Source organism: Somniosus microcephalus, chromosome 3 (genome assembly GCF_052327205.1).
Source record: "Somniosus microcephalus isolate GS21.2 chromosome 3, FLI_Smic_1.0, whole genome shotgun sequence".
NCBI classification, from domain to species: Eukaryota; Metazoa; Chordata; class Chondrichthyes; order Squaliformes; family Somniosidae; genus Somniosus; species Somniosus microcephalus.
Window position 1 is genome coordinate 33156678 of NC_140989.1, and position 15150 is coordinate 33171827.

The 15150-nt window shown below is 45.0% G+C and overlaps 1 protein-coding gene across 10 annotated transcripts in view; it reads left to right on the plus strand.

Annotated features, from left to right (window-relative positions):
* Positions 1-15150, plus strand: part of akt3a (AKT serine/threonine kinase 3a) — a 378634-nt gene that overhangs the window by 340656 nt on the left and 22828 nt on the right. For all 10 annotated transcript variants that reach the window (XM_085979837.1, XM_085979815.1, XM_085979816.1 and 7 more), the window contains one exon: positions 6605-6692. In XM_085979837.1, coding sequence (XP_085835963.1) covers positions 6605-6692 — 88 coding nt within the window. The remainder of the gene's footprint in view (positions 1-6604; positions 6693-15150) is intronic.

Consider the following 15150-nt stretch of genomic DNA (forward strand, 5'->3'; position numbering starts at 1 on the left):
CAGTACCCATGGATTGGCGGGTAGCTAATGTTACCCCACTGTTCAAAAAGGGTGGTAGCGAGAAAACGGGGAATTACAGACCGGTAAGCCTGACGTCGGTAGTGGGGAAAATGCTAGAGTCCATTATAAAGGATGTAATAGCAGAGCACTTGGAAAAAAGTGACCGGATCAGACAAAGTCAACATGGCTTTACAAAAGGTAAATCGTGCTTGACTAATCTACTGGAATTTTTTGAGGATGTAACTGGTAAAATAGATAAGGGAGAACCAGTGGATGTGGTGTATTTGGATTTTCAAAAGGCTTTCAATAAGGTCCCGCATAAGAGATTAGTGTGTAAAATTAAGGCACATGGGATTGGGGGCAAGGTATTGACTTGGATAGAGAACTGGTTGGCAGACAGAAAGCAAAGAATTGGAATAAACGGCTCTTTTTCTGAGTGGCAGGCAGTGACTAGTGGGGTACCGCAGGGATCGGTCCTTGGACCCCAGCTATCACAATATATATTAATGATCTGGACGAGGGAACTAGATGTAATATCTCCAAGTTTGCAGACGACAAAAAGCTGGGTGGGCGTGTGTGCTGTGAGGAGGATGCCGAGAAACTCCAATCTGATTTGGACAGGTTGGGTGATTGGGCAGAAGCATGGCAGATGCAATATAACGTGGATAAATGTGAGGTTATCCACTTTGGTGTCAAAAACAGGGAGGCATATTATTATCTAAATGGCAATAGATTGGGAGAAGGGGAAGTGCAACGAGACCTGGGCGTCCTTGTGCACCAGTCGCTGAAAGTAAGCATGCAGGTGCAGCAGGCGGTTAAGAAGGCAAATGGTATGTTGGCCTTCGTAGCGAGAGGGTTTGAGTACAGGAACAAGGATGTCTTGCTGCAGTTGTACAGGGCCTTGGTGAGACCGCACCTTGAGTATTGTGTGCAGTTTTGGTCGCCTTATCTGAGGAAGGATGTTCTTGCCATGGAAGGAGTACAGCGAAGATTCACCAGGCTGATACCTGGGATGGCAGGAATGACGTATGAGGAGAGATTGGGTTGATTGGGCTTGTACTCGCTGGAGTTTAGAAGCATGAGAGGGGATCTCATCGAAACTTATAAAATTCTAACCGGACTAGACAGACTAGATGCTGGAAGGATGTTCCCGATGGTTGGGGAGTCCAGAACCAGGGGTCACAGTCTAAGGATAAGGGGTAAGCCATTTAGGACAGAGATGAGGAGGAATTTCTTCACCCAGAGAGTGGTGAACCTGTGGAATTCTCTGCCAAAGAAGGCAGTAGAGGCCAATTCATTAAATATATTCAAGAAGGAGTTGGATATATTTCTTAAGGCTAAAGGGATCAAGGGATATGGAGAGAAGGCAGGAACAGGGTACTGAATTTGGATGATCAGCCATGATCTCATTGAATGGCGGAGCAGGCTTGAGGGGCCAAATGGCCTACTCCTCCTCCTATCTTCTATGTATAATGTGGTTATGCCTTTTGTTTTACTAAACAATATGAATTAGAACATGTATTCCTTTCCCCTCCCATTGCCTCCCCTCCAACCTTAAACCATTGATTCCATTACTGGTGTCTGGTTATGTGGGTGGCAGTCATTCTCTGGTACCTTGCCCAAGTGGCTATTATTTGTGTGTGAGCCTTGATGGTGAGTGCAACCAAGCTAATCAATAATGTCAAGGATATTTTAGCTGAGCCCAATTGTACCTTCACCCGACATCAAGAAATGTGCACATCCAGCAGGGGGTCACTGAGTAATGATCAGGAGCTGGAACCAAGACTGATTTCCCTTCCCTAAGCCATGGGGTCTGTGAAAAGTTGTGCTACCCCTGTTAGCTCATGGTCTACAGAGCAGCAGTGATACCCGCCCTGCTGTATGCCTCAGAGACGTGGACCATGTACAGCAGGCACCTCAAAGCACTGGAGAGGTACCACCATCGCTGCCTCCGCAAATCCTGCAAATCCATTGGCAGGATAGGTGCACCAACGTCTGTGTTCTTGCTCAGGCCAACATCTCCAGCATCGAAGCTTTGACCATGATCAATCCGCTCCGATGGGCGGGTCACATTGTCCGCCTGTCCGATACAAGACTCCCAAAACAAGCGCTCTACTTGGAGCTCCGGCACGGCAAGAGAGCCCCAGGTGGGCAGAGGAAATGCTTCAAGGATGCCCTCAAAGCCTCCTTGGAAAAAGTGTAACATCCCCACCGACACCTGGGAATCCCTGGCCCAAGACCGCACAAAGTGGAGGAGAAGCATCCGGGAAAGCGTCGAACACCTCGAGTCTCTTCGCCGGGAGCCAGCAGAAGCCAAGCACAGGCAGCGCAAGGAGCGCACATCAACCCAAGCACCCCACCCACCCGCCCCTTTAACCACCGTCTGCCCCGCCTGTGACAGAGACTGTAGGTCCCGCATTGGACTCATTTTTAATGTGGAAGCAAGTCATCCTCGGTTCCGAGGGACTGCCTAAGAAGAAGAGGAGTGTCACAGCTAAGATCACCTAATATCAAACATGGGACCTTCCTGGTCTGTATGGCTCTGAAATGGTATGATAGATTTCCACTTTGAACTGTTGGCACGGAACCTTGCCTACCAGGAAATTGCATGCATGCCGTCCATGATTTTCCATCTCTTGGAATGAATCAATGGAGAATAGGAGCTGCATTTGTGTTTTCCCAATGTGTGCTCCCAGAGGAACATTAGTAAAGAAATCACTATTTGTAGGGAAATGGTGTTAGGAAAATTGATGGGACTGAAGGCCGATAAATCCCCAGGGCCTGATAATCTACATCCTAGGGTACTTAAGGAAGTGGCCCTAGAAATAGTAGATGCATTGCTGGTCATTTTCCAGAACTCTCTAGACTCTGGAACAGTACCCATGGATTGGAGGGTAGCTACTGTTACCCCACTATTCAAAAAAGGTGGCAGAGAAAAAGCAGGGAATTATAGACCGGTAAGCCTGACCTCGGTAGTGGGGAAAATGCTAGAGTCCATTATAAAAGATGTAATAGCAGAGCACTTGGAAAGCAGTGACAGGATCGGACAAAGTCAACATGGATTTACAAAAGGTAAATCATGCTTGACTAATCTACTGGAATTTTTTGAGGATGTAACTGGTAAAATAGATAAGGGAGAACCAGTGGATGTGGTGTATTTGGACTTTCAGAAGGCTTTCGATAAGGTCCCGCATAAGAGATTAGCGTGCAAAATTAAGGCACATGGGATTGGGGGCAAGGTATTGACTTGGATAGAGAACTGGTTGGCGGACAGAAAGCAAAGAGTTGGAATAAACGGGCCGTTTTCCGAGTGGCAGGCAGTGACTAGTGGGGTACCGCCTGGATCGGTCCTAGGACCCCAGCTGTTCACAATATATATATTAATGATCTGGACGAGGGAATTGGATGTAATATCTCCAAATTTGCAGACGACACAAAGCTGGGTGGGAGGGTATGCTGTGAGGAGGATGTCGTGAAACTTCAGTACGATTTGGACAGGTTGGGTGATTGGGCAGAAACATGGCAAATGCACCATAATGTGGATAAATGTGAGGTTATCCACTTTGGTGGCAAAAACAGGAAGGCAGATTATTTTTTGAATGGCAATAGATTGGGTGAAGGGGAAGTGCAAAGAGACCTGGGTGTTCTTGTGCACCAGCCACTGAAGGTAAGCATGCAGGTGCAGCAGGCGGTTAAGAAGGCAAATGGTATGTTGGCCTTCGTAGCAAGAGGGTTCGAGTACAGGAACAAGAATGTCTTGCTACAGTTGTACAGGGCCTTGGTGAGACCGCACCTTGAGTATTGTGTGCGGTTTTGGTCGCCTTATCTGAGGAAGGATGTTCTTGCCATGGAAGGAGTGCAGCGAAGATTCACCAGGCTGATACCTGGGATGGCAGGAATGACGTATGAGGAGAGATTGTGTCGATTGGGCTTATACTCACTGAAGTTTAGAAGATTGAGAGGGGATCTCATTGAAACCTATAAAATTCTGTCAGGCCTGGACAGACTAGATGCAGGAAGGATGTTTCTGATGGCCGGGGAGTCCAGAACCAGGGGTCATAGTCTAAGGATAAGGGGTAAGCCATTTAGGACTGAAATGAGGAGGAATTTCTTCACCCAGAGAGTGGTGAACCTGTGGAATTCTCTGCCACAGAGGGCGGTGGAGGCCAATTCATTAAATATATTCAAGAAGGAGTTGGATATATTTCTTAAGGCTAAAGGGATCAAGGGATATGGGGAGAAGGCAGGGACAGGGTACTGAATTTGGATGATCAGCCATGATCTCATTGAATGGCGGAGCAGGCTCGAATGGCCTACTCCTGCTCCTATCTTGTATGCTTCTAGTGAAAAATTTAGCCTGGTGTCTTCTGAGTCATCGGCAGGGAGACCCAGACTAGCCAGTTTAAAGTTTGAAACTGATGTCCTTTTCAAGCTCTTAATTTTGAGTGGGTCATACTTTGGTCATTACTCATTCCTCCTTACCCCTCCTTATTTATTTTTTGTGTTAATCAAGGTGGGACAACTTGAATATTTTTTCACTTCCAAAATCCATATCCACATCAATGACTCCAAGTCAGGAGAGCACAGATTAGATGCCTGGATAAACTTCTGTACAAATACCTCTTGATATTATTTTAGGATTTTAATGATTTTAAATGCTTCATGGCCCAGCTGGTATAATGCACAGTAATGCTATGATTTATGCCGAAGTATAACTTGCACCCATTTTACTTTATATCTCTGGTCCCAGAAGAGCCAATCTACAACTACCTCTTTGTGACTCTTGTTATAATTCGTGCTTTCTCCCAACACTTTAAACTCATGTCCATTTCCTACACCTGTTATCCTTATGGCTTCTGAGTGAGACTGACATTTAGTGTCAAATTACACAGTTCTTTGGTATGAATGCATGCCTGCTAGGTATTGGCTTGAAAGTGCTTAAACTCATTTTACTAATAAGTCATTTATATTGTGGAATGACTTCGGCTGGTGGCAGTGCCAAAGAATCACATCTGCATACTTGCTCTCGAGTCAGTACAAAGAAGGTTCACTCGGTTAATCCCGGGGATGAGGGGATGGACATATGAGGAGAGGTTGAGTGGATTGGGACTCTACTCATTGGAGTTCAGAAGAATGAGAGGCGATCTTATTGAAACATATAAGATTATGAAGGGGTTGGATCGGGTGGATGCGGGGAAGATGTTCCCGATGATGGGTGAAACTAGAACTAGGGGGCATAGTCTTAGAATAAGGGGCTGCTCTTTCAAAACTGAGGTGAGGAGGAACTACTTCACTCAGAGGGTGGTAGGTCCATGGAATATGCTGCCCCAAAAAGCTGTAGAAGCTACATCATTACATAAATTTAAAACAGAAATAGACAGTTTCCTAGAAGTAAAGAGAATTAAGGGTTACGGGGAGCGGGCAGGAATTTGGACATGAGTCTAGGTTCGGATCGGTCATGGCCGTCTGGGTAGCGGAGCGGGCCCAGGGGCCGTGTAGCCTGATCCTGCTCCTATTTCGTGTGTCTAATTCTGTTAGATTCAGGAGATGGTTTTGTGATAGTGGATTGGCGGTTAGGATCAGATCAGCCATGATCTTATTGGATGGCGGAGCAGGCTCGAGGGGCCGATTGGCCTACTCCTGCTCCTATTTCTTATGTTCTTATGTACCAGTCTGGTCATGGATCTCCCCTGATATTGGGCAAGATCTGTACTAGACAACAATGGTAGAACGTATTGCTATACAGACACAGCCAGGACAAAAAAAAATCCCGGCAGCTATTTACCTTTGTTGCCATCGGTACTTTGCAGGGCCTAGAGGCAGGGAAAAGAACAACTCTGGAGAGACTCTTCCATTCAACCTGTAGTGTATAAGAACTGCCCTTGCAGCTAGTAGAGAGAAAGCAAACTTTCATCTCATCCATCTGAAATGGAACTGAATCAAGGTCCCAGAGATGAATGGGGTTGTATTGCTAACCCAGTGTCTTTCTCCCCCATTTTTAATTTCCCCCTCCTTCATCAAAAGGATGATGACCTCATCTCAGACTAATGCCATTCTGTAACCAACCACCAGGCAGAACAGTAGAAGGCCATAGCTTTTCTGGCTCTGTTCCTGATGGCCCAGTGTGCCAGAATGCTGCATCATTGAACTGTCCATTTTAAATTCCAAAAGCAGCTTTTTAGTTTGCCATATTATTAATTATATTTTTTGGTCAGAGAACGCATATTTATTGGAGGAAGTCTCATCCAGAGCTTGCAGTTTTGCATCTTCCAGCATCCAAGGTTGACAGGCATTCATGGTGGATTGGGAGCACACTGCACCTTCATCTCTCAGCAGCAGATGGTCTGTAGCTTGAGAAAAGAATGAAAGAATTGGTAGACTCTCAAAAAATACATTTTTTTAAACAGACATAACTGGTCAATTGTAGTTTAGTTTTAATTTTCAGTTTTGAAAGGTAATTATGAATTTCAAAGAATGTAACACAGTCTAGTTATGTTGTGACAGCAAGTACCTAATGTCCCTACAATAGAACCACTAAGGAGTGAAGGGGAATTGTTTTGACAAATTGGATATGTACTGTTAATTCATTTTTTTTTGCCATCAGGCTTGGTGGAGGTCCAGAAGATGCAAAGGACATCATGCAACACAGCTTTTTTAGTGGAATCAACTGGCAAGATGTTTATGACAAAAAGGTTGGTGTACTTCATTCATCCATTCTTGTCATGCCAACTCCAGGTTAACCAGATAATGGTTTCATTAATCAGCAAACGGGGAAAGAAATATATTGATTAAAGTAAATCTCCACTTGAAATATCTGTGAACATTTTAACATTTCTTGCAGTTAGTAAGTCGTTTAATTTAAATGATGGTGTTTATCCGTTTGAAATCTTCAGTGTCATCAAATTTATGTTGCTTCCCTTGCTTTCAGTGGATTACTCCTCTGATTTATGGCAAGGATGGAGTCTGTTTGATTCTGGAACAGTTCAGCTGAATTTTGCTAATATGTGAACCTAAGTTTCTTTTTAATAATGAGCCCATTTACATTAAATAAGTATTTTTGTTTTTCACTTACAATCTCATTGTCACTATTTATTTTGAAGAGAATATTAATCAAACCCACCTTGTGAGATTCGCTTTTGAAATTTTTGTATTATCTGTAAACTATTAAAATCTTATGAAGCTCTGCTACTAGCCCAGTTAGTATATAGCTGCACAATATAAAACTGAGTCATACAGAACAGAAATGTCTCACCTTCAGTCTCTAGTCTATGCTGTGTTATTTGATCTCAGCCAGGGCAGCAGTAGGGGCACTTCAACTGACCTCAAAACCCCCGGACTAAAGAAAATAAAAATTAATCACGCCTGCTTGCTACCCAATGACTTTTGCTAGAAAGTATATGTGTGTGGACTCGGGGAGAAGACCAAATCATCTTGGCTCTGATATCCCCCATGACTGAATAACCAGCAAACACTCATTGTCTATGCTCACTTATGTAAAATAGCCACTTAAGCGAGTTACCAGAAGACAATCGTTACACTTGAAACATACCCCAGAATGAGTCGGTGCCTTTGAAAGGAGTGGAGAAAATTTGAATGAAGAAAATAATTTTTTAATGATGATTCTGTGATCCCAGTGGGAGGCGCAGGTTGAAGAATTAAGGCTACAGTATTGTATCCCTATCTCCAACCTGTGCTCCCTGCTAGCACGTCTCCCTATAGGGAGTACCAGAGCGTGGAATTACACCTGAAATGTTCTAGTGGTGTGTATGAGCATAGCAAAGTTAATGGGGAAAGGAATAAAACTAAATTGAATAACAGTGATTATTTAATTTAATTTAGATCTCTGTTGATTAAAGACTGTGGCTTAAAGTCTTTAATTGCTGTAGTTTGCTTTTTCTAGTGGCACGTGAGGGGAAAATATAGATGGTGGGCCTCGGCAGGTCCCTTCCCATTGCTTCCCCTCCCACCATGTCTCTCTTGCTTCTATACCATCATCTTCTATACCATCCCCATCATCTCCCATACCACTACCCACTCCTGCCATTCCTTCCCCACTGCACTCTCCCCATTCCAACACCCTTCCCTTTCATAGTACTCTTCAAGCCTTGTACCCATCACTCCCCTGTTACCCCTCATCCTGTTCACTCCTGCATCCTATTCTTCTCATTCATTATTCTAGATTCAAGCTGGTAAAAGATACATTTAGGACTGATATCAGGAAATTATTCTTCACGCAAAAGAGAAATCAACCTATGAAATAAACTTCCAGGAAGAGTAATGGAAACAAGAATCATAGAATCTTTTAAGGAACAATTGATTGCTCAGATGAATGTACTATAGGATCTCTCTCGATGGGTGATTTAAGCTGGGCCAAATGGCATTCCTCCTCTAATTATCTTGTGACTAGGTGCATGTATGGGTGTAAATATATAGATTTATATCCCTCACTTCTGATTGATCTTTACTAACCTATTAATGTATTAATATTCACGTGGCTAATTGGCCTGACACATTTGCCAGCCCCCCAGTCTGAACTCCATCCTCCACACCCACCCCCACCCCTGCTGCCTCCTAACCCTTCTCTCACCCATATGTATTGTAGCTACTCCCAGATATGCCAGTACTGATCAGAGCTACAACTCAACATCAGTATGGCAACAAAAGGAAGACTATTCAGCCTGCAGTACAGGTCTTTTCCTCTCGGCCTCAAAGTTTTCTTTCATTCAAACATCTTGCAAGAGCTCCTAGGTAGCCTCTCTTCACTTGGCTCTAGTACCCATCTCTGACCCATTCATGTTGGTTGCCATCTTGCTATTTGCCCTGGGCTTTATTGAGTAAATCATTAAAGGAACATGCTTTGTGAAAGCAAATGAAGATTTAATTGTTTAAGATATGAACATCTGAAAGCCCTACATTATATCAAGACTGTTTGGCTGCTTGCTTTCAATCTGGTGTTTCAAGCTTCCTTGTAGCAGTTCAGCAATGGAGGCATCAGGATTGGAGTGGACAATAGCTTTTCTTCAGTCTTCCAACTTTCCAAGAAAAAAAATCATCAAGCAAGCCAAACAGATGAAACTGGAGGTGGAATTAGGAGACTGATGCTGATGGGAGCTATGTCCTGGTTAATAATTTGATTGAAGTGTTTCCGTGGCAATCAGAATCTTCCCAAAGGAGTTTGAGGATCAAAGTTTTTGCATTGTACCCTGCAAGAGAGATGAGATTATTTCTGTGGCTATCACAGGGTCCCTAGTCTGGTTCAAAATTGACAGGCGAGAGGAAAAAGAGAGCGAGAAAGAAAGAACTATGCAGAGAGATATATAGTGAAAGTGTGTGAGACACATGCAGAGTAGGAGGTGTATATATGAGAGAATGAAAGTGTAAAAGGCATAGAGTGGGATATATGCAACAGAGAGAGTTGAGACAGACTAAGAGGTAACGAGTCAATGAAAGAAAATGAGAGAGACATGGGGGGAAAAGATGGAGACAAGCAGAGAGATGGTCACAGGAAGAAAACTTGATTTTTTTTAAAAGAATCTGAGTAAAGCTATGGGGGCTAAATTTCCTCACTGTTTCCAGGGCTTTAACAGTACTGGAATGGCATGGCAATTTTTCCAGCGAGGAAACTTTTGGGGAAGCTGTTTCCGGTGCCTGTGCACTTTTAAATAGCTTCCCCCCACCTTTCCTCGCAACTCCGGGGCCGTTCCGTGATCCGCCCACCAGTCACCACTGGCCTCATTTACGTGTGGCCGCTTGGCAGCCAGTGGGTGTGGATGGAATTTTCCTGGACTTACCCTGCTAATACACTCGGGTAAGTTACACCTGTTTCTATTAGGTGCAGCAGCTGTTAAAAGTGGAAATGAGTTCCTGACAGAGAAGAGCCTGCAGAACTTTTATTGAAGATCCTTGAAGGTAGGAAGCGTTTTCTAAAGTGGTTCTTTTGTGCATTGCCTACAGACACCTACACTTCCTTCTGACTGCTTCTCAAAGTGTTGGAGCAACAGCAGATTTTTTTTTTTTGCACCCCTCACCGCATCCAACATTAGGGGTACTCGAGCAGGTATGGCACTCCTGATGGGCACCTATTCTCTTGCTTCCTTTAGGTGCCACTTGAGGGCCATTGTTGCTAGGAGTGAATGAGTCCTAATGCTGTGCAAAAGGGTCATGGGACTGAAGGAACCTTAGTCCCATGGCACCTGGCATAGAGCTGCCTGCTGGCTGTATGTTTTGAGGGTGCTCTGAGTTGGTTTGGGACCTCTCATCTGTTGCTGTTCTCAGGGACAGCATAAACATGTAGCTGCAAATCCTGGCTGGCACGGTCCGCTTCACCATCATATTCCTCCCCTGTGCCGCCTGTTACTATGGTGAATTTGCAGGAAGGGATAGTAGAAGGCAAGAATGAGTGAACACCACCCTCTTGGGATTAAAGTGATAGAGAAGGGGGTGGAAGGTTGTGGCTGTGTAATGCTTCACATAGGAATGCCAGGCTGGCAGTGCAGGTGCTCAGTCAGCAATCAGGCACCAGTAAGATGCCCCAGACACCGACATTTCATGCAGCAAGAACTGAGTGGTTGCCCACAAGCAACCATTGTCCTTAAAGGGGTTGAGATGGGAAAGCCCCCCTCCGGTTGGCTGCCTTTGGTGGGCATTATGCACCAATTTCTCCTGCAAAGTGATAAGTAAATGAGGGTAAGGCTGGCAGTTGAGGACTATGTGGCAAATGGCATGGGAGAGGTGTAATAATAGATGTGATGATGTTCGGGTGTTAAGTGGAGGAAAGGATTTGGGATAACAACAGAAAATGCTGGAAATACTCAGCAGGCCAGGCAGCATCCGTGGAGAGAGGAACAGAGTTAACGTTTCAGGTCTGGGACCCTTCATCAGAACTGGAAAAAGCTGGAAATGTAACAGATATTAAGCAGGTGCAGAGACAAGGGGGGGGTGGGATTTAGGAGGGGAGGAAGGAATTGAAAGAACATACTCTGAAAATGTTGCAAATGGGAATGGTAAAATCATACTGCATGAAAAATGGGGGCAGGGATTATTATCTGAAATTATTGAACTCGATATTGAGTCCGGAAGGCTGTAAAGTGCCTAATCGAAAGATGAGGTGCTGTTCCTCGAGCTTACGTTGAGCTTCATTGGAACAATGTAATAGGCCGAGGACAGAGAGATCAGAGTGGGAGTGAAGCGGAGAATTAAAGTGACAGGCGACCGGAAGCTCAGGGTCACCCTTACGGACTGAATGGAGGTGTTCTGCAAAGTGGTCGCCCAATCTGCGTTTGGTCTCCCCAATGTAGAGGAGACCGCATTGTGAGCAGCGAATACAGTATATTAAATTGCAAGAAGTACAAGTAAATCGCTATTTCACCTGGAAGGGGTGTTTGGGGCCCTGGACAGTGGGAAGGGAGGAGGTAAAAGGGCATGTGTTGCATCTCCTGCGCCTGCACGGGAAGGTGCCAGGTGAAGGAGAAGGGCTGTTGGGGGTGATTGAGGAGTGGACCAGGGTGTCACGGAGGGAGCGGTCCCTTTTGGAATGCTGAAAGGGGGAGGTGAGGGGAAGATGCATTTGGTGGTGGGATCACGTTGGCGGTGACGGAAATGGCGGAGGATAATCCGTTGAATGTGGAGGCTGGTGGGGTGAAAGGTGAGGACAAGGGGAACCCTATTGTGGTTCTGGGAGGGAGGGGAAGGGGTGAGAGCAGAAATGTGGGAAATAGAATGGACACGGTCAAGGGCCGTGTCAACCACAGTAGAGGGGAATCCTCGGTTGAGGAAAAAGGAAGACATGTCGGAAGCACTGGTATGGAAGGTGGCATCGTCAGAACAGACGCGGCGGAGACGGAGAAACTGGGAAAATGGAATAGAGTCCTTACAGGAAGCGGGGTGGGCGGAAGTGGCGGGGTAGGCGGAAGTGTAGTCCAGGTAGCTGTGGGAGTCGGTGGGCTTGTAGTGGATGTTTGTCGAAAGCCGATTGCCAGAAATGGAGACGGAAAAGTCAAGGAAGGGAAGGGAAGAGTCAGAGATCGACCATGTGAAGGTGAGGGAAAGGTGGAAATTGGAAGTAAAGTGAATGAACTTATCTAGTTCAGGGCGAGAGCAGGAAACGGCACCAATACAGTCATCGATGTACTGGAAAAAGAGGTGAGGGAGGGGACCTGAGTAGGACTGGAACAAAGAATGTTCCACATATCCCATGAACAGGCAGGCATAGCTAGGGCCCATGCGGGTTCCCATAGCAACACCTTTAATTTGGAGGAAGTGAGTGGAGTCAAAGGAGAAGTTGTTCAATGTGAGAACAAGTTCAGCCAGGCGGAGGAGGGTAGTGGTGGATGGGGACTGGTTGGGCCTCTGTTCAAGGAAGAAACGGAGCGCCCGAAGGCCGTCCTGGTGGGGGATGGAAGTGTAGAGGGATTGGACGTCCATAGTGAAAAGGAGACGGTTGGTCTGGAAACTGGTAAAGTGACGGAGGGCGTCGGAAGAGTCGCAAATGTAGGTGGGAAGAGACTGGACAAGGGGAGAAAAAATAGAGTCGAGATAGGAAGAGATAAGTTCCGTGGGGCAAGAACAGGCTGAAACGATGGGTCTACCAGGGCAGTCCTGTTTGTGGATCTTGGGAAGGAGGTAGAAGCGGGCTGTGCGGGGTTGGGGGACTATGAGGTTGGCGGCCATGGAGGGAAGATCTCCAGAGGAGATGAGGTCAGTGACACACTTGGAAACAATGGCTTGATGTTTGCTAGTGGGGTCATGGTCCAGGCGGAGGTAGGAGGATGTGTTGGAGAGTTGGCGTTCAGCTTCCGCACGGTCGAGGTTGGTTCGCCAAACAGCAACAGCACCACCCTTATCAGCAGGTTTAAAAAAGGATTTGGGGTTGTATTTTGGGGAGCTGTGTAGCTATAGTGCAGAATAGAGAGTTGGCGGTGCCTCAACCAGAGAGCATTGTGATGGGTTAGTTCTGGAAGTGTTACTTTAAGAGGGAGAAGAGTATGCTGGTACTCGGGTTGGGCAAGGAAGAAAAGGGAGTGACGTGCAGTGTGTTGCCTTGCCTGCACTCCTGAGGATATGGAACTTCTTGCAGCACACTTCTGCAGCGATGGTGTGAGAGCATTGGCAGTCAGTGCCATTGCCACCTCCCTCCAGGTGGCATGAGTGATAATTCTGTATGACTTGATGGTATCCACACCCAAGAGTCTGTTTTTCCTGCCTTCAATGCCCCTCAAGAGGGCTTGGAGGTCTGAATGAGTGAAATTGTGCATTCTTGGTGCCATGCCCTGCTGCCCTCTGGGCATGGATGGCATTTAAATGATCATAATGCTGTCTAAGTGTAATGAAAGTAATGGTAAGACATACAGTGAAGTAATTGGAAAGAGAAATGAAAGAACTGAGCAGTGTTCCTGCTTTACCGTTTGCCCACCAGTGTTCTGCTTAATAGGGTAGAAAGAGCAGCGCGATTAAAAGGTTGCACAAAAGTTTCCTGCTGGTTCAGTTGCTTGCACCAGTTTTACTGCTGTTGCACCTTTTTAAAAAAAAAAGTTACATCTGCCACTGGCCAATCTAGATGGAGATACACCCAGGTTTCCTGGGTATGCTCTTCTGCATATCCACTGGTGCAAATCAGTAGTGGTAAATCATATTGAGGAAATGTTGGCCATAATAACTGAGTGGATTGGACAATTATGTTTTGTACTAGTATATTGTTTTATACAGCCAGAGGTAATCAGCGAAGAGCAGTGTTACTTCAACATTAAATATTAGTGTGTTCTTTTATTTACCTCCCCATGACACTGAAATTTGAACTCTAAGCTTGGCATTATATATCTTAAGAATATATATCTTCCTATAGCTTTTATAAGGAAAGAGTAGCTATTGGTTTAATCGCAAGTCCTGATAAGAATAAAAAGAAATCTTTCTGACACTGAATTTCATGAACTGCACACAAATTTACTTGCTTTTCTAGCTGTTCACCAAAGTAGATTGGGTTGTGATGGCAGAACAATGAACTTCATGTATAAAAAGTTGACATGATCTTACAAAAAGAGTGGATCTTGATGGATGAGTACAGAGCAGTGTAGGAGTTGAAGAAAGGAAGAAATTTAGTGTGCGCTTTCCCATTTTAAAAAGTTGTATGGAAATGAGACACAGGTAAACAGGCATCCTAAAAAGGAAGCAAACAAAAGACATTCTTGTACAAAGCAAAGTTTTGTTTAATTTATTTTCTCCCTAACCATGTGCCCGTTAGCCAAGTGCATCCATGCTCTTTATAAAAGGGAAGATAAATACTGCTTGTTGATTGACCTGCCAAGAGAAATGTTAAGTATTAATCCTTCTACTTCACTTCCTTTCTGTACCCCAGTAGTTTGTCAGAAACTGGTGAAATGTTACTCTTAAGAGGAAGTCCTTCCTAACGGGAAGAAACCGCATTAATCGGTGTGGCTCTGGTTACTGTGAGGAATGTTTTGCTTGTTTTTAAACAATGACAGGTGTATCTTTTATTTTTTCCAAAGTGTTGTTTAAGTAATGTCCTGCAAATGGATGCAAAGAGCAGAGTGGAACCATGGCAGGTAAAGTTTATGCTCTGCGCTATGCGTCACGTGTATGTGCTTGGACATGTGCAGTGGCAGTCTGAGTTTCAGAACAATCTTAAGTACCCAGTGTGTGTGGCCCATTTCACTTGTCCACATATATATTCAGTCTACTAGCCCAAGGGGGTAGAGAACTGATTCACGCCAATAAGTAGATTGAGCAGCTTCAACAACAACTTAAATTTATATAGCGCCTTTAATTTAGTAAAATGTCCCAAGGCACTTCAAAGGAGTGTTATCAAACAAAATTTGACACCAAGCTGCAAAAGGAGATATTAAGGCTGATAGGTCGGTGGTAAAGAGGCAGAGAGGTTGAGGAAGGGAATTCCAGAGCTTGGGGCCAAGGCAGCTGAAGGCACAGCCACCAGTGGTGGAGCGATTAAAATCGGGGATGTTCAAGAGGCCAGAATTGGAGAAGCGCAGAGATCTCTTGAGGGTTGTAGGGCTGGAGAGGTTACAAGGATAGGGAGGGGAGAGGCCATGGAGGGATTTGAAAACCAGGATGAGAATTTTAAAATCGAGGTGTTGTGACGTCATGAGGCACTTTGATTTCCAGCAAGTTATTTTGGTT